The sequence below is a fragment of the Rattus norvegicus genome, chromosome 12 (assembly GCF_036323735.1).
Source record: "Rattus norvegicus strain BN/NHsdMcwi chromosome 12, GRCr8, whole genome shotgun sequence".
Classification (NCBI taxonomy): domain Eukaryota; kingdom Metazoa; phylum Chordata; class Mammalia; order Rodentia; family Muridae; genus Rattus; species Rattus norvegicus.
The window spans coordinates 40985696-41013000 of record NC_086030.1 but is presented as its reverse complement, the minus strand read 5'-3'; the positions used below and the strand labels follow the sequence as shown (position 1 = coordinate 41013000).

The 27305-nt window shown below is 47.1% G+C and overlaps 2 protein-coding genes and 1 non-coding gene across 16 annotated transcripts in view; all 3 read left to right on the top strand.

Moving 5' to 3' along the window:
* Positions 1–244: 244 nt before the first annotated feature.
* On the top strand, positions 245–4859 carry Rpl6 (ribosomal protein L6). Of its 4 annotated transcripts, none has more exons than XM_006249378.5 (7): positions 245–461; positions 1313–1576; positions 1672–1773; positions 2565–2708; positions 3125–3173; positions 4261–4445; positions 4672–4859. In XM_006249378.5, the coding sequence occupies exons 2-7, from the start codon at positions 1313–1315 to the stop codon at positions 4822–4824; spliced, it is 897 nt and encodes a 298-aa protein (XP_006249440.1). In that variant the 5' UTR covers positions 245–461; the 3' UTR covers positions 4825–4859. The 4 variants fall into 4 exon arrangements, with proteins under 4 accessions (XP_006249440.1, XP_038944961.1, XP_038944962.1 ...); XM_039089033.2 differs by having other exon boundaries at positions 434–582; XM_039089034.2 differs by lacking the exon at positions 245–461 and adding an exon at positions 678–885.
* LOC120096111 (small nucleolar RNA SNORA42/SNORA80 family) lies at positions 907–1040 on the top strand. Its single transcript, XR_005492139.1, has one exon. It is a non-coding gene; the product is annotated as a small nucleolar RNA SNORA42/SNORA80 family (small nucleolar RNA).
* Positions 4860–21416: 16557 nt separating the features above from the next.
* Hectd4 (HECT domain E3 ubiquitin protein ligase 4) overlaps positions 21417–27305 on the top strand; it is a 191353-nt gene continuing 185464 nt past the window's right edge. For 7 of the 11 annotated variants that reach the window (XM_017598533.3, XM_063271893.1, XM_039089875.2 and 4 more), the window contains exon 1: positions 21420–21830. In XM_017598533.3, coding sequence (XP_017454022.2) covers positions 21651–21830 — 180 coding nt within the window. In that variant the 5' untranslated portion in view covers positions 21420–21650. Of the gene's footprint in view, positions 21831–27305 lie in introns of all 11 variants that reach the window. The other 4 variants (XR_010056783.1, XR_010056782.1, XM_039089874.2 and 1 more) reach the window with 2 other exon arrangements.

The window sequence follows — 27305 nt, the reverse complement described above, 5'->3', positions numbered from 1 at the left end:
CCATCACAGTCAGACTTTTTTTCTTCTTCTTTTTTTCGGAGCTGGGGACCGAACCCAGGGCCTTGCGGTTGCTAGGCAAGCGCTCTACCATTGAGCTAAATCCCCAACCCCACCGTCAGACTTTTAACTTTTAGTTTTTATCATCATTTTGATTGTGTGCGTTCATGGAGGAGGTTAGAGGATAACTCTGTAAACTCCTTTCTTTCACCACATAAATCGCAAAGTTCAAACTCTTGTTCATCATTTTAGGAGAAAGCGCTTTTACGTGCTCAGCCATCTCATCTGCTTTACCTCTTCATGGGGTAAAAAAAAACAAAAATAAAAACCTAGCATTTGTCACGCTGTAAGAAAAACTACATTTCCCATGATGTCCCATACAGGAAGGAAGTGATCTCGGACACATCCCGTCATTGCTTATAGACCGGAAGCCGCTGTCTTAGTCCTCTTTCCCGTCTTGCAAGGTAGGAATGGCGGGTGTCTGTGTGGCAGCCACTCTCGGGACCCTAATCCTCGTCCATCCGAAGGCGGGGGACGTCCGGGGGCCACCGTCCAGGGTCGCCTATGGCCGAGGTCACACGCCAGGTCTCTCGGGAGCTTCATTTCTGTCGGCGTGGGTTGGCAGGGGGCGAAGAGCTAACGTAGCGCGGAGACGGTCGCTGGGCCCTACCGGTTGCCGTAGCCTGGGGAGGGTTGGAGGGCCTGTGCGACCGTGAAGCCGGGGTCGGGGTTCCAGAACCCTCTGCGGAGCCCACCTCGGCCACGTTGTGCTTTGCGGCTGAAGGGAGAAACCGCGTACCCGGAAGCCGTCCGGAGAGCCCTGCTGTTGGCTACTTTGCCGAGCTGGGGACATAGTGGCTTCGGGGCCTAGGGCGACCCCACAGAAAGGTCTTAGAAGTTTCGTGTGGTGCATGGGTTTGGATTTATGGCAGGCCCGTTCCCCTGGGCCTCTCATAGTGTCCCGTGCTAGAGCAACCTGTGTCCCCGAACCATGGCCTGGCCTCTGTCTGTAGGCTCCTGGCACTGAAGTGGGTCGCACAGTAACAAGGGAAAAGCCTTACAGGGGGAGCCTCGAGGTTCTGGGCTTCCTTGCTGTGTAGACGGAGACCAAAGGTTGCCTTTGGTTTTCTGGTTCACAAAACGAAAGAATAAAATAACGAACTACGGAGTTTTTAGCAAGAAAATGTAATGGTGCTAGATCCTTAAATGCTGTGTTTAGAAGAGGAGTTGCAGGCGGCAGAGGGTGGTTTTGATACTGCCTAGTTACACATGGTTGAAGATGAAATGCCTTTATTGTGTATTTTTACATCACTAGATGGCGGGTGAAAAGGCGGAGAAGCCTGATAAAAAGGAGCAGAAACCTGCAGCCAAGAAGGCTGGCGGTGATGCTACTGCCCCCCGGGCCCTGCCCGCTGGTGCGGTCAAAAAGAGTAGTTCTAAGGCTAAAAAGCTGAGGAAGAGTAAGCCCCATTGCAGCCGGAACCCTGTCCTGGTGAGAGGAATCGGCAGGTATTCCCGATCTGCTATGTATTCCAGAAAGGCCTTGTACAAAAGGAAATACTCTGCTGCCAAGACAAAGGTAGGAAAGGGAGAGGGATACCCCACCGTGATGCCACCTTCCTGTGGTTTAAGGCTGTCTGCCAGACTCCTTGCTTGACGGGCTTGTCTTTGTAGGTTGAGAAGAAGAAGAAGAAAGAAAAGGTCCTTGCTACCGTCACAAAAACAGTTGGTGGGGACAAGAACGGTGGCACCCGGGTGGTGAAGCTTCGAAAAATGGTGAGATCTGGGAGGGAGGTGGGAATTGAATTTAAAGTTAGGTTGGAGTGGTATGGGAGTGTGGATTGATAGTTCCTGTGTGGGTTTGTGCCACGTTGCTGGGAGAGAAGTTACACTGGGCTTTTTAAAAGTATGTTAAATATGCTTAATGGTTTTGGGCTGCTTTTCGTGGGGTTAGGGTTGGGGCTTGTCTGACAGGGGCTGTGTCAATCCTGTATAGTTGGGAATGAGGTTCTGACTATTTGATTGCTGTCACGGCAGGCGGAAAGTGTGAGTGTAACAAGCCTGTGGTGCTGATGTCTAGTTTTGTTCCTGTTTTCCATCTTTGAAAAAGTGGATGTGTGTTTCTTCTGCTGGGGTAGAAAGGGGTTTGACATACTTTTTGAGAAGAAACACCATATCTTTACTGTTGTACCTTTGCCTCAGGTAGCCTGGTCTGGTATGAAACTCCCTAGTGCGCTATCTTCCCCATATTTGGCTGTGACCTCACTCTTGTGTTAAGAGTTCCAAGCCCCAGGGGAAGCTTGGGAATGGATAGAGATGGCCCAGGGTAAGGGGATGACACTATTCCAGAATCTACCACAGATATTCACAGCCACCTGGAACTTCCGGGGTAGTTCAGTGGCGCATACACAGGGACACATAGAAACATCACTCCTTTCATCCCAGCCCTTAGGGGCAAAGGCAGACTGATCTCTAAGCCCCTGGTGTTCAGAGTGTATTGTAGGTCTGTCTGTGAATGCTGCTCCGGTGGGCCGAGCAGCTTACTCAGGTGTGTGTGTGCTCTCCAGCCTAGGTATTACCCTACTGAAGACGTGCCTCGGAAGCTGCTGAGCCACGGCAAGAAGCCCTTCAGCCAGCACGTGAGGAGGCTGCGCTCCAGCATCACTCCCGGGACTGTCCTGATCATCCTCACTGGGCGCCACAGGGGCAAGGTGAGGAGTGTCCACAGGGGCTGGTGGGGGTGCAGACCATAATGGGCTTGCTCGGGGGTGAGTGATGAGCATTCTGAAGCAGCCCTGTCATTCAGCCAAGCCTGGGCTTCCGGTGCCTGGCATATCCTGCTTTTCAATGTACTGTGAATGTTTTCTTGTTTTCTGTAGCAAGTTTAACCCCTTAGTATATGCTGTTAGGAATGCCATAGAGCCCGTGTGCCTCTGCCCGGACAGTGCTAGGACTAGAGGCGTGTATCACCACACCTCACCTTTCCTTGTGACAAGGTCCCTTGTGGACCAGTCTAGACTTGAACCCATGACTGTTCTACATGACTGCTGGATAAGTTTGTGTTTGTACTTTGGTTAATTCAGAGTGGGGTTGGATTGCTAAGTGTCCTTTTTTGTTTGACTTCCAGAGAGTGGTTTTCCTCAAGCAGCTGGGCAGTGGCTTGCTACTTGTGACTGGTAAGAAAATCATTGGTCTTTTTTTTGTTTTGACAGAATGTCACAGCCCAGGATAACCTTGAACTCTTTCCATTCTCAGATACATTTATTACTGCTACATTGTAAATGGTAGTTAGATAAGTGTACAGAGATGATCCTGTCTATGGTCATGGGCGGGTGCTTTATTCTTAAATCAGCACTCCTGATCTTACATAGGATGGCCACATTTCTAGCTAGATTCTAAGGCTCTGAGGAATCTCAGCAGGACCAAGGTCAAAGTATAACCTCTAAACACGTAATCTTTCTGCCTTGGTGCTGGGGTTGCAGGTGCCTTTGACAGCGTGATATGAGACAAGTCTTGCTAGCCTCAAACCTAAACACTCCATGCCCTGAATTTTGGATTCATCCCCACACCCTTTAAATTTTGGAGGTCGGGGAGCAGCTCAGGCCTTCCTGTTCTGCTGTATGACTGGCCCTACTTGTTATTTTTCTGTAGCAGTCGGGGTTTAATTAGCAAGAACATGGTTTTTATTCTGGTCTGATGCTCTTGGGAGCCTGAGTTTGTTCCTGAGACCTGTGTAATGAAAGGGGAAAAGGGAGTTGTGCGAGCTGTCCCTTCACCTTGTGTGCTATAGTGTAGCACACAGCTGAAGCACTCTTCACAGAATGTCCCACCCACAGCAAGCCTGAAGTCTGTAAAGGGTGGGGCATGCCTTTAATCCCAGCACTAAGGACAGATGACTCAGCCAGCCTCTGTAAAAGAGGTCCTCTTCTCACCTGGGTCCCTTGAAAAGCCCTGGAGATCTTGGAGCAGATGGCTTTTTTTTTTCCTTCCAAATTAGTTGTGAGCCCTCTGGATACTGGGAATGTAATAAGGGTCTTCTGCAAAAGTGGCCTCACATTGACACTCTAAACCTTCTCTCTGCCCCCATCCAATTAACCTCTTTTGAGACAGAGGAACACAGGTCACTGTGTAGACCACTCTGGCCTCAAACTCAGAGATCTACCTTCCCCTGCTGCTGAAATGACAGGCATGTGCTACCATGCCCAGACTGAATCTTAACTGATGGGTGTTAATTCATCCTTTTCAAATGTGTTTTCCTCATAGGACCTCTTGCCCTCAACAGAGTTCCTCTGCGTAGGACACACCAGAAGTTTGTCATCGCCACCTCTACAAAAGTTGATATCAGCAAGGTTAAAATTCCCAAACACCTGACTGATGCTTACTTCAAGAAGAAGCCACTTCGCAAGCCCAGGCATCAGGAGGGTGAGATCTTCGACACAGAGAAGGAGGTGAGCTCTTCTGTGAGCTGTGTTGACCTGGCCTCCACTGAGGAATGGTGGGGCGGGCTGCACAATGGCAAACAGAAGCAATTATACACTGTGACACTCTGAGTTGAGATTGTAAGTGTGACCCGCAGATGTCCTTGGTTGAGTAGGCAAGCTCTGAGGAAAGGTTATGAGTAGGTGGGGCTGTTTCTGGGATCCTGGTTCTTAATGTTTCCTTTTCTCTATTTAGAAATACGAAATTACAGAGCAGCGAAAGGCTGATCAGAAAGCTGTGGACTCGCAGATTTTGCCAAAGATCAAAGCTGTCCCCCAGCTCCAGGGCTACCTGCGGTCTCAGTTCTCCCTGACGAACGGCATGTACCCTCACAAACTGGTGTTCTAATTGTTAACAACCTAATTAAACTGCTTCATAAGGTTTTTTGTGTCCTTTCTGTGTGTTCTGCATGCGCATGCTGGGTGAGTGTTTTGCTGGTATTCCAGTGTCTTCCTCTGGCCCTTTCTGGAAAGAGGACCTCCTTTGTGCTCTTGAGCTAGGCTCGTCATCACTGGGTCCTGCTATCTGCCCATCCCCAGCTGATGCTGGATCAGAGGCACACATGCAGCCAGGGTGGCTTGTACTGTGGGTGTAGCTTTGCCTCTTGAGAGTAGGATTGCATGGCAGTGGTGTGTGCTGTGGGCCTGTTCCCTCATAGCTTTGGACCAGCATTCTTGGCTTAGAACTTACTAGTGTCTTGCTGTGTGGCATTTTCTTGCACTCTCAAGGTTAAAAAGAATAATGCACTGCTGGCTCATGAACAGATGAAAACTAGATTGCAAAAGATGACAAAGGCCATCTATTCCAGTACAAACCATGTCTGCTTAGTCGGGTCATGTGATTATCAGCCCCAGAAATCATGCATACTACGTAAGTGGTATTACATAGTGTGTACATGCTAAAACATTCATGGAGAGCCCTCTTTTTTTTTTTTTTTTTGTTTTTAAAGATTTATTTATTTATTATATATAAGTACACACTGTAGCTGTCTTCAGGTACACCAGAAGAGGGCATCGGATCTCTTTACAGATGGTTGTGAGCCACCATATGGTTGCTGGGAATTGAACTCATAACCTCTGGAAGAGCAGTCGGGTGCTCTTAACTGCTGAGCCATCTCTCCAGCCCGAGAGCCCTCTTCTTAAGCCAGGCCTGGTGGTAACATTTCATGTGTATTTTTGTGTATCATGTGTATTCCTGGTGTCCTTAGGTCAAAAGACGGCCTTATCCTTTGGGACTGGAGTTAAGGATACCAGATTGTGTAAGCCATCAAAGTCAGTGCAGGGATTCAAACCCCAGTCCTCTGCAAGAGCCAGCATGTATCACGTGTGTCTGGTGTCTGCATAGGTCAAGAGGGTATTGAACCCCACCTCTAGCATAAACACAACTACAATTAGGGATAGCTGTGAACCAATACGGATATTCTGTGTGACAAACAAGTGCCATGTTGTGAATAGTGTGGTATTATTGTGAGCTCTTTGCTGGACAAACAGATCCTAGATTACACTAGGTGTTTGTTTTTATGCCTTAGCAATGCCCCATTCCTACATTGTAATTAATGATTCTGTGAGTGGGGGTTTTGTCTTTATTTTTGTTTTCAGTTTTCTCTGAGGTCCTGGATGCCCTGGACTAGGTTGGCCTTGTCTCTGCCTTGGTGCTAGGATCAAAGGCGTGTGCCATCACCTCCAGCTACAGAACTTCGTTCCCTCAAATGGTCCTACAGTTGTCTTCCAACGACACTGATAGCAGGACACTTAAATCAGAGCTTCCCAGCCTGTGGGCTCATAAAGGAGCAAGGGAGTGTGCTTTCAGGGTTTCTACAACATGAACAGTATTAAGGGGTCATAGCACTAGGAAGGATGAGAACCAATGTTTGAGAGTTTCTACAATGTCATGTCACAGCATTTTGAGTTGCCTGAAGAGCTTGTTACATAGTGTTCTGTGTCTTAAGCTATTAGTCATGAATAAAGCGGGTTATAAAGTCTGTGGACATGTTGATAAGCTTGGGTTAAGTACCTCATGCTAGCCTACATGCATGTGATTTAATAATGTGTAGTTAGCTGACCAATGAGCAGCCTTTCACCCTTCTGATAGTTTGAGAGCTTTTTAATCCTGCCTTTACCTGGGATTCCTGAGGTTAATGTACAAATCACTGTGCTCCCTTTGTGGACTGCTGGTGGACCCTGGAGCTATGTGCATGCCTGGTGCTACCCATATGTGCTTCCCCAGGGGACTTCTGGTTGTTACAACTGTTACTATGTGGCTGGGTGGGGCAACAGGAGGGGGCTGTACCTGACTAATGCATCTTTGAGGCAAGTCCTGGTTTGTAGTCCCTGGTCTGGTAACCAGCAAGTAGTTCTTCACAACTGTGCTTCCATTGTCCCTCGGGCAGACAAAGCTGTCTGAGGGGCCCACCTTTCCAGCTCACTCTACCATTCTACCCTTAGGACTTAACTCTAGCGCTTAACTCTAGCACAAGGCCCTGGGTTTGGTTCCCAGCTCCGGGGGGAAAAAAAATTAGGACTTAACTCTATTAACTTCATTTTTAAAAAGATTTATATAAGAACACTGTCGCTGTCTTCAGACACAGCAGAAGAGGGCATCAGATCCCATTACAGTTGGTTGTGAGCCACCGTGTGGTTGCTGGGATTTGAACTCAGGACCTCTGGAAGAGCAGTTGGTGCTTTTTTATTTTTTTTTCCCAATCATTTCAAGATACTTTATTTTCAAAATGGGTCACAACATAAGCTTTTGGCCCATTCTGCCAATGTACAAGCTACAAATGCTTGCTCAGCAGCCGAGGGGCACTCATTAGTATCAGGTCTGAAAAGTGAATAAAAATCCATATAAAATATTCAAAGTTTCCATAGGAACACAGTAAGTGTGACCCCAATCTCCTAGTCTTTCCATACTGCATTGGTGCCAACCCTACTCTTACAAAGACATTCCAAACTAGCAGTAATTAAGTTAAATGGTCTCCCCAATGCCGTAACTCAAGCTAAACTTGCAGGTAAGAGCTATAAGAATGGCATCTATACATTGATACTAGCAGAAGCACAGGCTGCAGGGTGACGGTCCATCCCCCTCTCCTGGGCACAAGACATGGGCAGAGTGCCAACATCCTGCTCCTCCACTTCTGGCGGGAAGCCATGGCTCTGGATTTGCTTCATGAGTTGCCACATTGACCGTGACATTACATAGTAGATGTTTGGCCTCTGGAACCCATTGAAAGTAGAAGCAGCAGCAACAGTGTATGCACCCATGTTCTCAAACAGCATCCAATCACCCACATGCATTTCAGGCAGGCTACAGCGCTCGACAATCCGATCAAGGCCATCACATGTTGGTCTCCAGATGCTGGATGAGTAATACTTCTCATCTGGCTTGGGTCTCTTCTGCAGCAGGGCCTTCACATGTGCATGGTCATAAAGAATGCAGTTAAATGATCCATACACTCCATCATTCACATAATACATCAAAGTTTGCTCGTTTGACTCCTCTTCATCGTCCGAGCCAGTCTAGCAGTCGGTGCTCTTAACCACTGAGCCATCTCTCCAATCCTAAACTTCATTTTTTTTTCCCCAAAAAATTAAAAGATAACTATTGAATGCATGTGGGCCAATGTGTACCAAAGTGTGCTTAAAGAGGTCAGTAAGTGTAGGGCTGGGAAGATGGCGAGGTGACTAAGAGCACTGGCCCTTCTAGAGGATCCTGGTTCAATTCCCAGCATTCACATGGGAGATCACAGCTGACACCCTCACACAAACATGCATGCAGGCAAAGCGCCAATAACATAAAAATAAATTATTTTTCTAAAACAATTGATTTTTGCCCCCCTGAGCCATATTTTTTTTTTTCTTTTTCTTTTTTTCGGAGCTGGGGACCGAACCCAGGGCCTTGCGTTTGCTAGGCAAGCGCTCTACCACTGAGCTAAATCCCCAACCCCCTGAGCCATATTATTATTGGACCTCTATTGGCTTGCTTTAAAAAAAAAAAGCTTTTTTTATACATATTAGTGTTTAGCCTGCTTATGTATCTGTGTGTGTCACATGTGTTCCTGGTGCCCTTGAAAGCTAGAAGGGGACATCAGCTACCCCTGAAACTGAAGTCATTGGCATTTGTGAGCTGCCATTTAAGTGCTGGGAACAGACCCTCTTCACCACCGAGTTCTCTCTTCAGACCCTGTATCACCTTTCTTAAACTTCCTCGTGTTCTGGCTTTCTGCTTCCAAGCTTGGGACATACTTTCCAAACAGATGAGCTACCTACCCTTCCCCATGTTCCTCACCAGGAATTAGGCCAAGTCTGTACTGACCTAATCAATGAAAAGTCTGCTTCCCATGGTGCTTCCTCAGCCCTATCCCTAACCCTAACCCTGACCCTAACCCTAAGACCAAGACACTCCTTAGATCAACATAAGGACTACGGTGTCTGACACTATGCTTTAAAAAACGTTTATTTCATTTGTCGTGAGGACACAGAAGGTAAGCTTACCAGTGTGAGCATAAGGACGCTATACGTTTCTACTTCAGTCACCCCGGCTCTTAGGTACACACACAGGTATGTCACTGAAGTGCAAGGGTTCCGTTGGGGTTCAGATACTGCTAAGAGGAAGAAAGGATTGTGAATGGGATGTTGAGGTATCGAGAAGGTGCTCAGTGGGGAAGAGCACTTGGCCAGCAAACGTGAGGACCTGAGTTCAAATCCCTAGCGCCCATATAAGAGGCCTCAGGATTAGGAGCCAGAGACGGTAGATCCTGAGAGGTCCTTGGCTGGCTACTAGGCAGAATATGGAGCGAGCATCCAGTTCAATGAGAGACCCTGTCTCAAGGGGTAAACAGAGAGTGACAGAGGACTCTAGCCTCACATGAGCAAATGCCTGTGCTTCAGTGCACTCATGCATTCAGCTTTGCACAACCACACACACAGACAGATATACACACACATGTGCATACAAATATGGCATAGATATACACGTGTGTATACTCAGACATACACTTACAAATATAGAGATACACATGTATATGTATACTCAGATTATACACACATGTATATACAGATAGAGACTCATACATACAGGCACATATATACACACAGGCACATGCAAACACATGTATATGCACATAGAGAAACTACTTTGCATAGGCCCTGTTTTCAAACAATAAATTTACAAGATTTCGGTGGCTGCAAATTCCAAGGAAACTGTTCAACCCAGCATAGTCATAGCTTAAAAAAAAAAAAAAAACTAGCAAGCGCAAGGCCCTGGGTTCGGTCCCCAGCTCCGGGAAAAAAAAAAAAAAAAAAAAAAAGGACATGTATGAATGGTTTTGCTAATTTTTTTGAAGATTGATTTATTATATATGGGCACACTGTAGCTGTCTTCAGATATACCAGAAGAGGGCACCAGATCTCATCACAGATGGTTATGAGTCCCCATGTGGTTGTTGGGATTTGAACTCAGGACCTCTGGAAGAGCAGTCAGAGCTCTAACCACTGAGCCATCTCTCTAGTCAGTTTTGCTTCATTTTTTTTTGTTTTTTTTTTTTTGTTTGTTTGTTTTGTTTTTTCTATTTTTCGGAGCTGGGGACCGAACCCAGGGCCTTGCGCTTGCTAGGCAAGCGTTCTACCACTGAGCTAAATCCCTAACCCCCAGTTTTGCTTCATTTTTAAGTAAAGTCTTTTTTTTTTTTCTTCCTTGTTTTTGTTTTTTGTTTTTGAAGACAGGGTTTCTCTCCATGGCTCTCCTGGAACTCACTCTGTAGACCAGGCTTTCAGTGAACTCAGGGATCCACCTGCCTCTGCCTTGCTGGGACATCATTGCCCCCCCCCAACTCTTTTTTTTTTTTTTTTTTGGTTCTTTTTTTCGGAGCTGGGGACCGAACCCAGGGCCTTGCACTTCCTAGGTAAGCGCTCTACCTACCACTGAGCTAAATCCCCAGCCCCTTAAGTAAACTCTTTAATCGAACATTTATGTCATTTGATAACCTGTGGGGTGAGATGCCCTCTCCTTGTTCCCAGTCCCAGATACAATCCCATCGTGGTCCTGTGAGGGGTTGGTTGGGGATAGAAGCAGGACCATAGGCTAAGAAGAGTCCCCAGGGCAGGGATTCCAGACCTTGGTGGTATTTGCACTGCATCCGGGACCTTGCTGGAGCTCTCACAAAGGGATAGGTCACTCCGAGTGGTCAAACGGCCAGGAACTGCTCGATGTCATAGGAACAGGACCTCACCTGCCAAGGGTGGCGGGGGTGGGGGTGAGGGCTATAAGACTGGACTGCAACTTGGGAAAGTCCCAAGCTTTCCCCCGCGAAGATGCTGGGCAGAGCAGTAACCGCATGCCTCGCAGCTGAGTCCATTGCTATGCGTGCGGCTGTGGACGCCATCTCAACCACGTGGCCTGGATGACGGCTCAAAGCAACTGGAGGCAGGGCTTACATCAAGGATGGCGGGTATGCAGGCGAATGGGCTGGGCAGCTGGTAGGCTGCCAGCTTCTCCTTGGCTTCCCCCATGCATGGCAGCCACAGTGGGACCTAGACGGATGAGGTAAGAAGAGAGGACAACCAGATGCCTCATGAATAGTTTTAATAAACAAGCAAGAGAATTGTCTTAGTTGTTTTTCTGTTGCTATAAAGAGACACCATGACCAAAGCAGCTTAGAGGAGAATTTATTGGGGCTTCTTTTTTCACAAGGTGAGTCCATGAACATCATGGCGGGAAGCATAGCAACAGACGGGCAAGCAGGCAGGCATGCGTGGTGCTGAAGCAATAACTGAGAGATTGCTTCTGATCCACAACCACAAAGCAGAGAGAGGGGGCGGGTGGGGTGGGGTGGGGTGGGCTTTTGAAACCCTCAAAACCAGCCCCCCAGTGACGCACCTCCTCCAACAAGGCCACGCCTCAAATCCTTCCGGAGCAGTTCCACCAACCAGGAACCAAGTATTCGAATACGTGTGCCTAGCAGGCCATTGTTCTCATTCAAATGACAAGAATCACGTTTCTAATGTAGCAGAGATTCAGCCAGAAATTTGGGTAAGACACAGATGAAGTTAAAGAGTTGGGTAGTCACAGGGAATTGTGGGAAGTAACACTATAGCTGAGGTAAGACAAGACCCTGGGGATTTTGTGAGGGCCTCTTAGGGAACCAGGCAGGCGCACTACAGATTTAAACGTAGGCTAACAATGCCATACTTTTGAATGATCACTGTGTGTGGAGTCGAGGTTAAGAGCGATATGGGGGAACAGGAAACTACTAAAGCGGATGGTGGTATTCTTGAGTGTAGCCAATATGTGGACTGAACATGGGTCTATCACTGGGTGAAGAGGATGTGGCAAATCTATACAATGGGTGCTTATTCTGCCTTGAAGGGGGAGCTGAATCATCTTCCAGACTCGGGAGAATGTGATGTCAAGTGCAGTAATTAAGGCATAGGCTGATAAATACTGCCTGATCCCACGCAGATGTGGAATCCAATCGAAGTGAGATCAGAGGATTGTTACTACACAGGCACACATGTTCAGACAGAAGAAATGGAAAGATATGATCAGTTTGCTCATTGCAAAGTACCATCATGCCCAACTAAACATTATTATTTCATTCATTTATTTTATTTATTTTTTTTGAGATGGGATCTCAGTGTATACCCCTGGCTGCCCTGGAGCTTGCTCTGTGGACCAGGCTGGCCTCGAACTCACAGAAATCTGCCTGACTCTGCCTCCTTAGTGTTGGAACTAAAGGCATGTGCCACCACACACTTTGTCTTTTGAGAGAAGGTCTCACTGCGGCGTGCCCCTGGCTGTCCTAAAACTCACTCTGTAGACCAGGCTGCTTTCAGACTCACAGAGATCTGAAAGCCTCTGCCTAGAGTGGTAAGATTAAAGGTGTCTCATGAAATCCAGGCTGAAGCAGAAAGTTAAGGGGTTCTTTGGAAAGTCGGTTGGATGGTGTTTCGCTGGGGCAAACACGTGAAGGAACATTAGGTAAATTGGACACATGTGTGAAAGGCTAAGGCCGACTTATGAAGGAATGTTTTGCTGAAGGAGACACAGGAGAGAAGATGTTTACTAAAGCAAGCATGTGAAAGGACAGGTGATGGATTCTTTGCTAACAACATACATGTATTGGTCAACCTTATATTGCATAGTTGAGCTGCATTTGTCCAGACGCCATAGAGAGGAACACACCAAAAAACTGACAGTGGTGTGCTGAAGTTTCTGGCTGTTTCCACAGACTTAGGCTGATTAGCAGAGTGATGTCAGCTGAGAGAGACTCACATGCTGAGGCAAGACCCGTGGAAGACAGTGATGTTTGGAAAGCGTATAAAAAGGACTTGATGGGGGTTGGGGATTTAACTCAGTGGTAGAGCGCTTGCCTAGCAAGCACAAGGCCCTGGGTTCGGTCCCCAGCTCTGAAAAAAAGAAAGAGAAAAAAAGGACTTGACGGACAGTTACAGGGGCGGAGCTTGGTCTTGCTATAGAGCTAGATGTGCAATGCTTTTGGTCTCAAGGCTTCACTGATCTTCCACTTCTCTGAGAGAGGCACAGGCAAAAACTCCTGGTCCCTTCTGCCGACTCGAGCTGAGGCTAAGTGTGTGGCTGTCTCTGCTAGGTCTTGTCACTGCTGTTGCTAACCCGACCTTACCAAACTGGACTGCTGGTGTTATCTGTGTACTGTGTGCAAGTGAATCCAGCTGCCACTGCCTGCTAACCTGTGAACTGAACTGCTGATTTCCAGACAATACAGACAGCAGTTTCTCCAAAGAAACTTTTGCTCCAAACAGGTCCACTTCTCTCTCCCCACCTCCCACATCCTTTCTCTTCCGCTATCTCTGGTGGGTGGTGGGCCATGAAGGAGATTAAATTGTTTAAGGACCATCATTAAAAAGAAGGTTTGAAAAAAATGAATGCGACACCAGGCTGGCTTCAGACTCACTGTGGAATGTAGCCTGAGATCTAGATGCTCATGCCTCTGCTTCTAGAGTCTGATTTTAGGCTGTGTGTCACCATGCTCGGCTTATGTGGTATGCTGAGAATTGAACCCAGGGCTTTGCGCATGCTGCACAAGCATTCTACCAATTGAGCTATATCCTTGGCCACAGTTTTAAGGTATTGTTTTTTATGCTAATGATGGAATCCTGGGCTTGCATAAGCTCAGAAGCTCTACTGTGAGGTCCGAGTTGAACCTCTTCCAGGACCTCCTGAATGAGACGCACGGAGGCAGTGATTGATGCAAAAGCAAGAGGAGTTTAATTCCAACATGTCAGGGTCCTACCACTTCAAGGGGAGATGACCCTGAGCAGACTCTAACAGAGAGTTATACATGCCTTGCACACAATTGGAGCAGAATTCAAACAGTGGTAACTAGGCAGGATACTAAGCACATATAATAACTTCCAGATTGGACTCAGTATATCGTTCAAGACTTTCCCAAGGGGAGGTGGGTTGGGAGCCACAGGTAGCTTTGTGGGACAGTTTGTAGCTGTTCTAGGAACTAAACCAGCTTTTTTCCTCCTGGAAGGGAGGGGTCCTTGTGCTTGGAGGTTGTGGTGGGAATTTTCCCACTGACCCCAGACTGGCCCCACCCTGGCTCTTTCACTATCACGCAGCTACATCCTTGGTGCTTTATCGATATTTACTAATTAGAACCCCCCAGTGTGTTGGCAGTCATGGGCATGTATGCTCCCTACAGATATCCGATGTAATTTTTTTTTTTTTTGAGGCAGGGTTTCTTCGTTGTCCTGGAACTCGATCTATAGATCAGGCTGGCCTTGAACTCATAGAGATCTGCCTGTCTCTGCCTCCTGACTGCTGGGACTAAAGGCATTTGCCACCATGCCTGGCCCTGATGTAAATTTTTCTTTCTTTCTTTCTTTTTTTTTTTTTTTTCTGGAGCTGGGGACCGAACCCAGGGCCTTGCGCTTGCTAGGCAAGCGCTCTACCACTGAGCTAAATCCCCAACCCGTAAATTTTTAATAATTATTTGTACAACCACCAGGGGCTGGAGGAATGGTTCAGCAGTTTAGAGCACTTGTTGCTCTTGCAGAGGACCCAGGTTTAATTCCCAGCACCCACGTGGTGGTTCACAACCATCTGCAATTTCAGTCTCGGAAGATCCAACCTCCTCTTCTGACCTCAGAAGATACCAGGCACTCACGTGATGCACATACACACACGCAGGCAAAACTTGCACATGCATAGAATAAAATAAATAGTTTTAAAAATTAAAAAGGAAGGACTAGGGCTGGAGAGATGGCTCAGTGGTTAAAAGCATTGACTGCTCTTCCAGAGGTCCTGAGTTCAAATCCCAGCAACCACATGGTGGCTCACAACCATCTGTAATGGGATCTGATGCCCTCTTCTGGTGTGTCTGCAGACAGCTACAGTGTACTCATATACATAAAATAAATAATTCTTTAAAAAAAGAAAAAAGGTTGGATGACTCAGCAGGTAAGAGCTGACTGCTCTTCCAGAGGTCCTGAGTTCAGTTCCCAGCAACCACCTGGCGGCTCACAACCATCTGTAATGGGATCCAATGCCCTTTTCTGGTGTGTCTGCAGACAGCTACAGTGTACTCATATACATAAATAAAATAAATTCTTTTAAATTTTTTTTACGAAATTTTAAGTTCTGGAAGCAGCTTGAAAGTATCTGGAAATCATGAGGAGAAAGGGAGAAATAAAAACACCATGTGATCTTTGAGTCCTTCAAGATAAGAATGTAGAAAAGCCGCTAAGTTCCTGGAGAGATGGCTCAGTGGTTAAGAGCACTGGCTGCTCTTTCAGAGGATCCAGTTCAATAATCAGAACCCACATAGCAGCTCATGGCTGTCTGTAACTCCAGTCCCAGTGGCTCTGATACTCTTCTTCTGGATTCCGGGGGCATTGCGTGTACGATAGTGCGCAGACTTACATACAGGCCAGACACTCATTCATGTAAAATAAAAATAAATTAAAAAGTCAAAAAAGGGGGCTGGGGATTTAGCTCAGTGGTAGAGCGCTTTCCTAGCAAGCGCAAGGCCCTGGGTTCAGTCCTCAGCTCCAAAAAAGAAAAAAAAGAAAAAAAGAAAAAGTCAAAAAAGGAACAACCAAGCATGCTGTACATGTCACTGAGAGGGTTGAGACAAGGAGAAGTTCAAGGCCAGCCTTTGTCTGTGTAGTGCGTTTAAGGCCAATCTGAGCTTCAGGAGCTCCAGTTTCCAAAAAAACACGAGCCGCTCACCACTGGGCTTGTTTTTGTAGCAGGAATGAAAACTACAGATTTCCAACCTGGAATATATAATTCAAGGCAACAATGCCTCGGCGGCCCATGAGGGGGCGCCAGGGACACACAGCATCCTTCAGATGTCCAAGGTAATGGCATCTTAAAGGAAGCTAGTGTAGCATTCAAAGCGGCTTGGTCTTGGCGGTTTTCCTCGAAGCCAAGGCTGTCCCTTAGTTCTGCTAATCCAGTGGGGCTCCAAGAAGGTTCTCTAGAATTTCTTTCATCGGATTTCTTTGAGTCTCTGCTCAAACACCTGCCCAAGAGCAGAAAATAAGGAGCCCCCAAAATGAACCCGGCCTATCGGATCCCTTAGAAAGGATTTTGTTAGCAGAGGCATGGGTGTTTCCTCTTTTTCTTTTTTTTTTTTTTTTTTTTTTTGGTTCTTTTTTTTTGGAGCTGGGGACCGAACCCAGGGCCTTGCGCTTCCTAGGCAAGCGCTCTACCACTGAGCTAAATCCCCAACCCCGGGTGTTTCCTCTTTTAGACCACGATTAGTGGCGTGGAAATAATCTCCGCGGCCTGTTCATGTGTGTTTGACGATGTATGTATGTATGTATGTATGTATGTATGTATGTATGTATATATTTCCTGTCTTTGTCAATTCCCTTATAAATTTGCCTGGCAGCTCCTTCTAGAACTATCTTTAAGCCGTATTCAGCTTGGTAGAGACTGCTTATCTTCGTGCCACACTTGCATATTTGAGCATCCAATAAGGATTACAGACTCAGTTCAGACAATCAGCTGGAACAGAAATGCCAGCAGAAGGGAGAGACATTGCAAAATCCCTGAGGGGCCCTAACTTGGGCCAAGGCCAGCCACCATTGCATCAGCAGCTGAAACACTAGATGGCTATCCACAAGCTCCCTCTGTTCTGTCTTAGGGAGCTACCGTTCCCACACGGGTGGGTGAGTGATAGGTGTCTTCCTGCTGTACCCTCTTCCTCTGAGCTCTTTCAAAAGGGGTTGCCTGGCCAACAGGGCCCCTTTCCCCATCTTGATTCTTTGTTCTCCAAAGAAACATTACAGAGGATTCTGGCTAGATGTGTGGTATACGCCTGTAATCCCGCAGTGGAGGTAGAAGGACCAAGAAGTTTAAAGTCATTCTTAGCTACAGAGCAAGTTGGAGGCCAGCTTGGGCTATGAGCCCCTGCAAAGAGATGGCTGGAGAAATGGCTTAGCAGTTAAGAGCCCTTGTTCTCAAAGAGAACCAGCATTCAGTCTCAGCAGGATGGTGGCTCACAGCTACCTGTAACTTCTAGGGAATCCAATGGCTTCTTCTGAGCTCTAAAGCCACTGGGCACCCATGTGGTGCACACATAATAATAAAATGGATAAAACTAAAAAATTGAAAAGAGAAAGAGAGGAGGAGGGAGGGGCAATTTTATGTGGTTCTTTTTTTTTCAGAGCTGGGGACCGAACCCAGGGCCTTGCGCTTCCTAGGTAAGCGCTCTACCACTGAGCTAAATCCCCAGCCCTGAGGGGCAATTTTAAAAAAGAAGTTGTAAGTCATACACTGGGGCTGGGGATGTAGCGCAATTGGTAGAAGGCTTTCTTAGAGCTCTTCTGACCTCTGATGTCACCAGGCTTGCAGACATGAGGAGAAAACACGCATACGGAGAAAATAAAATAAACCTGTTTTGTTTATCCAGACAGCTTCTCTGTGTAGCGCTGACTGTCCTGGAAACTTACTCTGTAGGCCAGGCTAGCCTAGAGTTCACAGAAATCTGCCTGCCTCTGCCTTCCAGGTGCTGGGGTTAAAGGCATGCACCACCGCTGTCTGTAAATTTATGTGTGGTGTTGTGTGTGTGTGTGTGTGTGTGTGTGTGTGTGTGTGTGTGTGTGTTTGGAGACAGGGTTTCTCTGTGTCGCCCTGGTTGTCTGGAACTCACTCTGTAGAGTCAGATCCACCTACCTCTGTCTCAGTGTTGGGATTAGAGGCATGCACCATCACTGCTCCATTTAGATAAAATTTTTTTTTTCTTTTCTTTTTTTCCGGAGCTGGGGACCGAACCCAGGGCCTTGTGCTTGCTAGGCAAGCGCTCTACCGCTGAGCCAAATCCCCAACCCTAGATAAAATTTTTAATGTAAAAAAGTTATACATCTTCCTTGTTTATAAGGGACTCTATCTCTCTCTGTCTCTCTCTTTCTCTCTCTGTCTCTCTGTGTCTCTCTCTCTGTCTCTCTCTCTCTCACGTCATGACTAAATAGGAATTCTTTCCCTGTAGTCTGAAGCTTAAGTTCTTTTGAGCAGAGATTTTTGTCTTGCTCCAAACTACGGAAAAAGGATCCAATCTAAAAATTCCCACCAAATATACTTATTTCCAATGGGGGCTCTATAAATATTAATTCTTCAGCTGCCTCATCAAGGTATGTTAATGACTAATTAATTACTGTTGTTAAAATATTAAATAATCATTCATTATTCAGTCTAAAGCCATTAAGGCCTGGGCACCGACTGTTTTCACTAAGTGGGGAAGGAGACAAGGTTTCTGACCCCCTTGATTCCTGATCTTAAACTATAAACAGGAAATCTCTGAACCACTTAAGCTGGGCACTGAGATTTTAAAACCTGAACAATTTAGAAAAAAAAATGAAGGGGTTCAGGCTGGAGAGATGGCTCTGCAGTTAAGAGCACTGACTGCTCTTCCAGAGGTCCTGAGTTCAAATCTCAGCAACCACATCGTGGCTCACAACCATCTGTAATGAGATCTGGTGCCCACTTCTGATGTGTCTGAAGACAGCTACAATGTATTTATATAAATAAAAATTAATAATATTAATAAAAAAAGAGCCCAAATAAGGAAGCTAAGGGGTGTGGAGAAATCACCCAGGCCTGGGTTCAAATCTAAGCTACAGTGTTGTCCGGCTTTGTGACATTGAAGAGATAATGAAAGGTGGGACTGCGTCTAAGCTGGGAAAAAAATACCTGAGAAGATGAGCTTAACGATCAGGGAGGTTTCCGTCTGTGCTCAAGGGGCTTTATTGCTTTCAGCTCTCTGGTGGGGCAGGATGCCATGGTAATGGGAGCGTGTGCCAGAGAAAGCCCCTCCCCTTGTGCTGGCTAGCACAGAGGCAGGGAGAAAGGACTGGGGAGAAGAGGCAGCCTTTTGCTGCTATACCTCCCACTAGGATCCAACAGTTTCAGCCATCACCTCTCAATAGCCAATTACATTTGGACTCTAACACTTCCTCAAACTCCATCTCCAAACACAGCTGCATTAAAAGCCCTGGGGCCTGCAACACATGCACCCAGGGGAGCACTTCAGGTCCAGACTCTAAAGCAGTATACTACCTGCCCCTGGGATCCGATGGAGCAGTTACCGTGTGGGCATCTCCTCACTAATACGTTATTACTTACTTTATTTATTTGAAACAAGGTCTCCTGATGTAGCTGGCTTAGAACCTACTGTTTTGACTGGGTTGCCCTCAAACTCAGGAATCTGCCTGCCTCTGCTTGCCAAGGTCTAGTACTAACAGTGCGTGCCACCATGCAGGACATATTATTTTCTAAACCATGCAGATGTGGGAGGGTGAGTATGTGTATATGAGTACAGGTCCGAGCTGCCCAACATGGGTGCTGGGCACTGAATTCAGGTCTTCTGTAAGGGCAGGAAGAGCTCTTGCGCACCAAGCCCTTTTTTTTTTTTTTTTTTTTTTTTGCAGCCCGACACCTCCTTGAAACATGGTCTCACAGTGAATCTGGAGCTCATAAGTTCAGCTGGATTGGATGGGCAGTGAGTCCCAGGGATCCTCCTATCTCCACCTGTGGGGACACACTTGTGAGCTCTAGGGGCCCATACACAGCCAAGATCAGTTTTTACATGGATGGTGGGGACCCAAATGCAGTGAAGCAATTCCTTTACCCACCGAGCCATCTCTTTGCTTTGTTTTTTGAGGCAAGGTCTCACTGTGTAGCCCAGGCTAGCTTCAAACTCCTGGTTCTCCTCTTGTCTTGGCTTCTTGAATGCTGAGATTACAGGCATACTAGGAGTGGCTTGGCTCCATTTTTTTTTTTTTTTTTTTTGGTTCTTTTTTTCGGAGCTGGGGACCGAACCCAGGGCCTTGCGCTTCCTAGGTAAGCGCTCTACCACTGAGCTATTGGCTCCATATTCTTGCTGTTGCTGCTGATTTGAGACGGGGTCTCACATAGTCTGGGTTGTCCTTGCTCTTGCTATGTTGCCAAGGACGACCTTGAGCTCTGGATCCTGGTGCCTGAATCTTCAGAGTGCCAAGATTACAGAGATAGGGAATGATGTTGTGCAGTGGGGATGGGGGGGTTAGGGGAATGGGGTGTGCATGCTAAGCGAGCATCACTGCATCACTGAGGTGCATGTCAGCTCCATTCTGTCACATCTGGTTGCAGGTTCCACAAGAGCAGGTATTCTTGCTGCGTTTGTGTCTGTAAAACCCCACACCAAGAACAGGGTCCGGCAGAAGGGATCACGAAACACTTGTTGAATGTGTGAGAGGTAGCTAGATAGCCACATCCTTTTGGATGTTTGTTTTTTTGAGACAGGGTCTCCCTATGCAGGCCTGGCTGTCCTGGAGCTATGTAGCTTTGGCTGGCCTGGAAATCACAGAGGTCATCTTGCTTCTGCCTCCTGAGCTCTGGGGTTAAAGGCAAGCCTGGTAAGTACACATGTTTGGAAAGGTGCATGTCAGTGTTGAAGATGACAAAGCTTGTCATTTTCACTAACGGAGCATGATTAAAAAGCCGGGAGCTGGAAGGAAAGCATCGCTTTTGTTTAATTTTAATTTTAATTTTTTTTATGCATGTGAATGTTTGCTTGCATGTATGCGCCACATCTATGCAGTGACCTTGGAGACCGGAAGAGGATGCGAGGTCCCTTGGGACTGAAGTTATAAATGGTTGTGTGCTACCCTCTGAGTGCTGGGAATTGAACCCCGGTCCTCTGGAAGAGCAACCAGTGTCAACTTGTCAACCATTTCTCCAGCCGAAGGGCATTCATTGATAGACACTTTATTTTCATCAGATGTCAGTTGTTTCTTTGTACTTTTTTTTTTCTGTAAATACTAACCATTGACTGTGAGTTTTATCAAGTTCTCATGACCAAGTGCATAATGTCCATTATATATCAGCCTTCAGTATTTTATATAATTTCCTTACTGTTTTATGTATTTAAAAAAAAGGGGGGGGGCCTACATAGGCCTAGCTGGCCTGTAACACCTTATGTAGCCCAGATTGGCCTGAAACTTGATATGTAGACCAGGCTAGCCTGCAACTTGCAATGGTCCTCCCACTTCTGTCTTCCTAGCACTAGGACAGTTGGCATTCACCACCAGGTCTGTTTTGTTTGTTTACTTATTGTGCTGTAAATGGAACACAGGACCTCAGGCATTCTAGGCTAACCCTCTAAGACTGAACTACCCAACGTCTTAGGAAAGACTCCTGAATCTCTCTCTCATTTAACAGATAACAGTGTTGACCCTCCATAATCCTTCCAGAATGAGCTCTGGCCTGAGCAAAGGGTGCACATCTGAGTAAGGAGGGATGGGGAACAGGGTCGTCTTCTCTCGAAGCCACAGACAGCCTCAGATAGCATGGGAAGGGGCTTCTCTGAGCCCCAGCAGCTTGGCTATAAAGCCGGCCGGGGATGTGGGCGGAGCTAGACAGACAGGAGGGCGGGGCCTGTATTGTCCACCCCGCGGGGCATGCCGGGAACCCCGCCCCCAAGATGGCGTCTTACTGACAGTTGGCTGCGGAGCGGCAGAGGCGGATCCTGCTCGTCAGGGCGGCGGCGGCGGCGGCGGCGGCGGGGCCGGGGTCTCCCGGGCCGGGGTTGGCGTGTGGAGGGATGGCGGTGCGGAACGCCTAGGGCGGAGCCGCGCGGGCGAGGCGGGCGCGGCGGTCGGCCATGGGTTGCTGAAGCGGCAGGGTCTCCGCAGCGCCTTCTCTTAACCATGGGCTCGTCGGCAGCCGCGGCGGCGGCGGCAGCGGCGGCGGCGGCGGACTCGGCGCAGTGGCTCTCGGTGAAGGAGGAGACCATCTTTCTGCACGACGGGCTTATCCGGGTCACCGACCTGGCCGAGCTGCCCAGCGAGATACTCGGCGCCCCGGAGGCCGCCGACACCGACCTGGAGGTGAGTAAGAGCCCGCAGGCCGCCGCAGGTGTGTGCGATTCTGGAGAGCATCTTCGGGCCGCGGCCTGGAGCCCCGGCAGCCGCCGCCCGGCGGCTCCCCTCCCCCACGCACCGGGAGTCTCTTGGCGGGCGCGCCCAGGTGCCTGCGCTCCGGAGACCTTTTGTATTTTGAACGGTTGCACAGGCTCTGCTTCTTTTCGGCCCCAGCCCTGTGTTGATTTTATGTGCGTGCGTGTGCGTGCCTGTGTGTTGGGGAGACTGGAGTGACAGCTGCCAGGCTTCCTCCACCATAAGCGATTCTGCAACCTGTCTGTGCAGTGCCTCGGATTGACACCAGGGCCTTTGTCAGGGAAGCCGGCGGTTTGGACAGCGAGAAAGGGATGCTACATCGCGGCCTGGGAAGGGTCAAGGGCGGGCGTGAGCGAGTGTGTGAGAGTGTGTGTGTGTGTGTGTGTGTGTGTATACACGCGCGCGCCTCGGGGTCTCTGAGAAGCCCAGTCTAGGAGCGGTGGCAGGTGCATCAGCCAGTCTCAGCAGTTGTGGTGTTCCCCACCACCCCCATCCACCCCAAGGAAATGTGCATATGGTGGATGGGAACTTTCCACCGACTGCACTCGGTTTCGCATTTGCCTAGAGATGGGAATGTTTGGCAGTCGTGTTTTCCACCAGGCCAGGTGGATGTTGACCCTGCTTCCCCATGGAGTGTGGTGAAATTCGTATTGTCGCATGGAGGGGTCCCTGGGGTACACCGCAGAGAGGAGGACCTCCCGCACAGGGAATCTTTTGTTTTGTATTTTTTCCATGTACTCTGATATTCACTACCACTGACATTTATAGTAATGGGGTAAAATCCCATTACTGTGTGATTCTGGAAACAGCATAGATCTGATCGCGTTCAGCCAGACTTTGGGACGTGCTTGAGATGCGAATGCGGTCCACTGTGTTTGTGTCTGGCTTTGAGGTTGCTTCAGAATTTCCGACTGTGAACTCTTTTTTTGTTTTTTGTTTTTTTTTTTTTTTTTCCGGAGCTGGGGACCAAACCCAGGGCCTTGCGCTTGCTAGGCAAGCGCTCTACCACTGAGCCAAATCCCCAACCCCCCGACTGTGAACTCTTAATTGGCATATTTTACAGTCTAGTCACGATAATATGGGAGTTGATAGAGAATCTCTAACGTGGAATCATAATACAATTATGTTTTATTTGGGCCCATTCTATATAATAAGCAAGGTGTGTCTAAGTTAACCGCCTGAAAACTGCAGGGCTCTGATGGTATGATGGTGGACTCTTTATTTAATGGGCGCTGCTGTGTAAAGGTGGAAAGTGCATGGTGCTCTTTGTTCCTTACAGACTAACCTAAATTCCTCGAGCCCAGACTGTTTGATGCATATACAATTGAGTTTTCAGATTAGAAGAGGTAGAAAAAAAACCCCTAAGTTATTCAGTTGACATTCCTAAAATGTCTACTGTATGTGTCCTGAGTGACACATAACAGCTAAGGAAAGACTATGACAGAACAAATTAATTCTTCTCCAAAAGGAACTTGTGTAAGTGATACACATTGGGACTGGCAGTAACAGAGCTGTTTTGTTTCTCTGTTCCTTTCCAGTTACAGACTACAGTGTCTAGAGAAGTAGTCTGCTATTCACACACTTATTTACTTAATAATTCTTAACTGTATCAGTTGTGTCAGATGCTGTCTTATTAAATTCTCAAAGGACTCTAGAAGGTGAATCTTGTTACTAGTTGCAACAGTTACATTGTGTCCATTGTGCCGATGCAGCAAAAGCAGAGCAGAGCGAATGTGCAGTTTGCTCCAGATCTTTATTTTTATCTTTTAATTTTTTGAGACAGGGTCTCACTGAGTAACCCTGGCTGCCATGGACTGCATGAAATCCAGACTGGCTTGGAACTCAAAGAGATCTGCTTGTCTCTGTCTCCCAAGTGTTGGGATTAAAGATGTGCACACCACACTCATCCTTAAAGAATTTTTTTCTTCCCCCCACCCCCCCCTAAAGAATTTTTTTAATACTTAGAATTAATTTACAGGGATGCTGGGGATCTGAACTGGATCCCCTTAACCACCCATCTAGCTCTCTAGCCCCAAACTCATACCCTCATGCTGCATACCAAGCACTTCCTCCACAGAACCATTTTTCCTAACTCCACTTTGGTTCCTTTGGCAACTGTTTTCTTTTTCATATTTCAGGAAGATTAGAGATTTGTCCGTATTTTAAAGGGTATCTTTTAGGATGTTCGCACTCCTACTGTCTCCCAGATCTCTCCAGTAGACTCTGAAGAAACAGCAGCTATTTTCATAGGGTCTATAATTATAGAATTCTTCCATTAATGATTTTAAATTATGAGGCATAAGACTGAAGCTCAGGTGAATAATTTATGAGGGACAACCACAGCGCATAAGACTGTGGAGTCACAGAGTTTGAAAGCACAGAAGGGATGTTGGATGGCCTTGAAGATATAAGTGTTTTCCTCATTTTAGAAAGGGATCAGGAAAGGAGTTTACTGTGTGGTGTATGTACCATGTCAAACTATGACAAGAAAGCTGACCTGAGCCTTCTGCCTTTGGGCTCCAGTTGTCCTTTTACTCAGTGCTGTGCAAGGTTAAATGTCAGTTAGAACAAAGAATCTAAGGAGATGAAAATTGACCCGAGCAGCGCATCTGGAGTAAAAAATATCCCCAGTAAATTATAGTCAGGTTTTTCTTTTTTTTTTTTTTTTTTTTTTGGTTCTTTTTTTCGGAGCTGGGGACCGAACCCAGGGCCTTGCGCTTCCTAGGCAAGCACTCTCTAGGCAAGCGCTCTACCACTGAGCTAAATCCCAGGTTTTTCTTTTCTTTTCTTTTTTTTTTTTTTTTTTTTTCAGAGCTGAGGACTGAACCCAGGGCCTTGCTCTTGCTAGGCAAGTGCTCTACCACTGAGCTAAATCCCCAACCCTATAGTCAGGTTTTTAAAGAGAAAAGAAAACCCCGCCCAATAAATAGTGTTTTCAACAAATTAATGGAAGGTAGTATCTTGTGGAGGCTAGAAGTAAATCTACTGTTCTGGGTGCTGAGGGCATGGCAGTGGATGAAGAATGAAAGCCTTCCTCTCCAAAGCTTCTATTTCAGCATGAAGATGTGGATTACAGACAGTAAGTATCCTACATACACAGCCCCACAATGTCCTTGGACGGAGTCCAGGATCTGTTGGATACCAAACAGATGCTGAAGCTGTTGGATAAAACGGTATAGTCTTAGGACATAGACTTTGCACAGCTTCCTATACGAGTCATTCATGGCTATGTGTAGTGCAAGGTAGGCAGTGCTGTATGGCTGAGGAGATAATGATGTATGTATGCTCTATGTCTAGTCCCATTGCATACAACCAGGCCGGGATGACTCCCGCATAACCAACACTAGGCAGGGGAGCTTTGATGAAGTGGGTGCTGACACATCACTTCATTTGTGTGGACTCAGTAGTGTAGTGCTTGTTACAAAGCAAATTTGAGTTTTACTTTTGGAAATTCCTCTTCTTCCTCTTCCTCCTCCTTTTCAGATAGGGGCTCAGTTTGTAGACCAAGTTGGCCCTGGACTCACAGGAAATCCCTTGCCTCTGCCTGCCAAGTATAGGGTTAAAGGTGTGCACTCCCAGCCCAACATTTTTCTGAATATTTTCAATCCACATTTGGTTGAATGTAAAGATATGGAATGCGGGGCTGGGGATTTAGCTCAGTGGTAGAGCGCTTACCTAGGAAGCGCAAGGCCCTGGGTTCGGTCCCCAGCTCCAAAAAAAAAAAAAAAAAAAAAAAAGATATGGAATGCACTGATGTGGAGGAACGACTTGGGTACGTGTGCACATACCTGCACATGTGTGCGTGTGCGCGCTGCTACACACATGTATGTGATGACAAGTGACAAGAACTATGAAAAAGATAAGGTGAGGAAGTGGGAGTCTATTTCATATCCAGGGCAGGCAGGCTTTTGAGCAGAGACTGGAGGAAGTGAGAATGTTACTTATGGCTGTGGGGCAAAGGACATCCTATACAGAGAGGACATCAGGAGCCAAGTGTCTGAGCGGAATCTACTCTCAGCTTGTCGGGAGCTCTGAACCCTTACTCAGAAAGCAGATGGGGAGAGAAGAGTGCCGGGAGTCAGGGGGATGCTGATGAAGTGGGGCCTCATAAGTAAGGGCTTTGAGTCACAGTGAATTAGGGATGCACAGTGAAAAGTATTCTTTTTTTTTTTTTTTTTTTTTTTTGGTTCTTTTTTTCGGAGCTGGGGATCGAACCCAGGGCCTTGCCCTTCCTAGGCAAGCGCTCTACCACTGAGCTAAATCCCCAGCCCCTGAAAAGTATTCTTTTTATATTAATTTTTAAAATTAGTGGATGATAATAGATGTCATTGTGACATTACATATGCCTCTTGCTTATCTCGCCCTTCCCCTCTTCCTTGTCCCTTGAAAGAACAAGAGCTCTTAAGCACTGAGAACTCTTCCCACAAAGATTTAAGTATGAAAGTTCAAGTAAATTTTGTGACTGCCTCAAACTGGACATATTCCAAATGTCCAACAGGTATAGATAAGAAAGTGTGGAATATCCATACAGTGGAATAAAAGCACTAAAAGTAATGCTCTGTTGATAGTGCAGGGGTCAGCCGGACAGCGTACACTGGGATTCCATTGATAGGAAATTCTAGAAAACGCAAGCTAATCTGTGATGAGTGCCTAAAGAGAAAGCATGTGAGAGGATGGGAGGGACTGAGGGAGGGAGAATGGATGGAAGGGAGGGAGGGAAGGAGAGGGAGGGGCTGTGATGGAGCACGAGGTTCTGAGGTGATGGATGTCTCGGTTGTTTGCTTGTGGTGTCTTTCATGTTCATATGTATATGTGTCAAAACAACTCGATCCCAGGGTTTAAACATGCGCAGCTTATTGTATGCCAGTTATACTTCAACAAGTAAACACAGTTCCGCATGCCCAGAGTGTGTTCTGGGTACTGTTTAGGAAGTAGAAGGCAGCAAGGGTTTGTGTTGTTTGTTTCACTGTTTAAAGGGAGAACATTTGGGTTTGGAGCTGCTCAGCTGAAGCAGCCAAGGCTTTATGTGCTGTGACAGGCACACAGACCTTTGGGGTGAGGTTCAGCTTCCTCCGGTCTGCTCTAGAATGCTTCCGGTCCTTTGGAAAAGGTCAGAACTGAGCTTCTAGAATTCCAGATTCTAGAGTGGAGAGTGACAACAAATGAATAAACTGCCGTGGTTCACCGGTAGTATCTTACTGGCTTGCAGCCATCACATTCTCATGGAAGCCACCATGTTCGTGAGTTAGGGAAAGGCTCACAAGCCAGAGTGTGAAGTAAAGTTGAAGACACGAGGACTCTGAGGGCAGTATGACCGACAGCTGCAAGCCACTTATTGTTGTTACAAGAACAGGCCGTACATAGATCTCAGCTGACCTTGAACTTGATAGGTAGCTGAGGATGACC

What these genes read in the sequence shown, in the direction of transcription:
- Rpl6 (XM_039089033.2), top strand. Translation starts at nt 562, where the DNA reads ATGGCCGAGGTCACACGCCAG. An exon ending in ACTCTGCTGCCAAGACAAAG is followed by an intron (nt 1,577 to 1,671) that starts GTAGGAAAGGGA and finishes TTGTCTTTGTAG; the next exon opens with GTTGAGAAGAAGAAGAAGAA. An exon ending in TCTTCGACACAGAGAAGGAG is followed by an intron (nt 4,446 to 4,671) that starts GTGAGCTCTTCT and finishes TTCTCTATTTAG; the next exon opens with AAATACGAAATTACAGAGCA.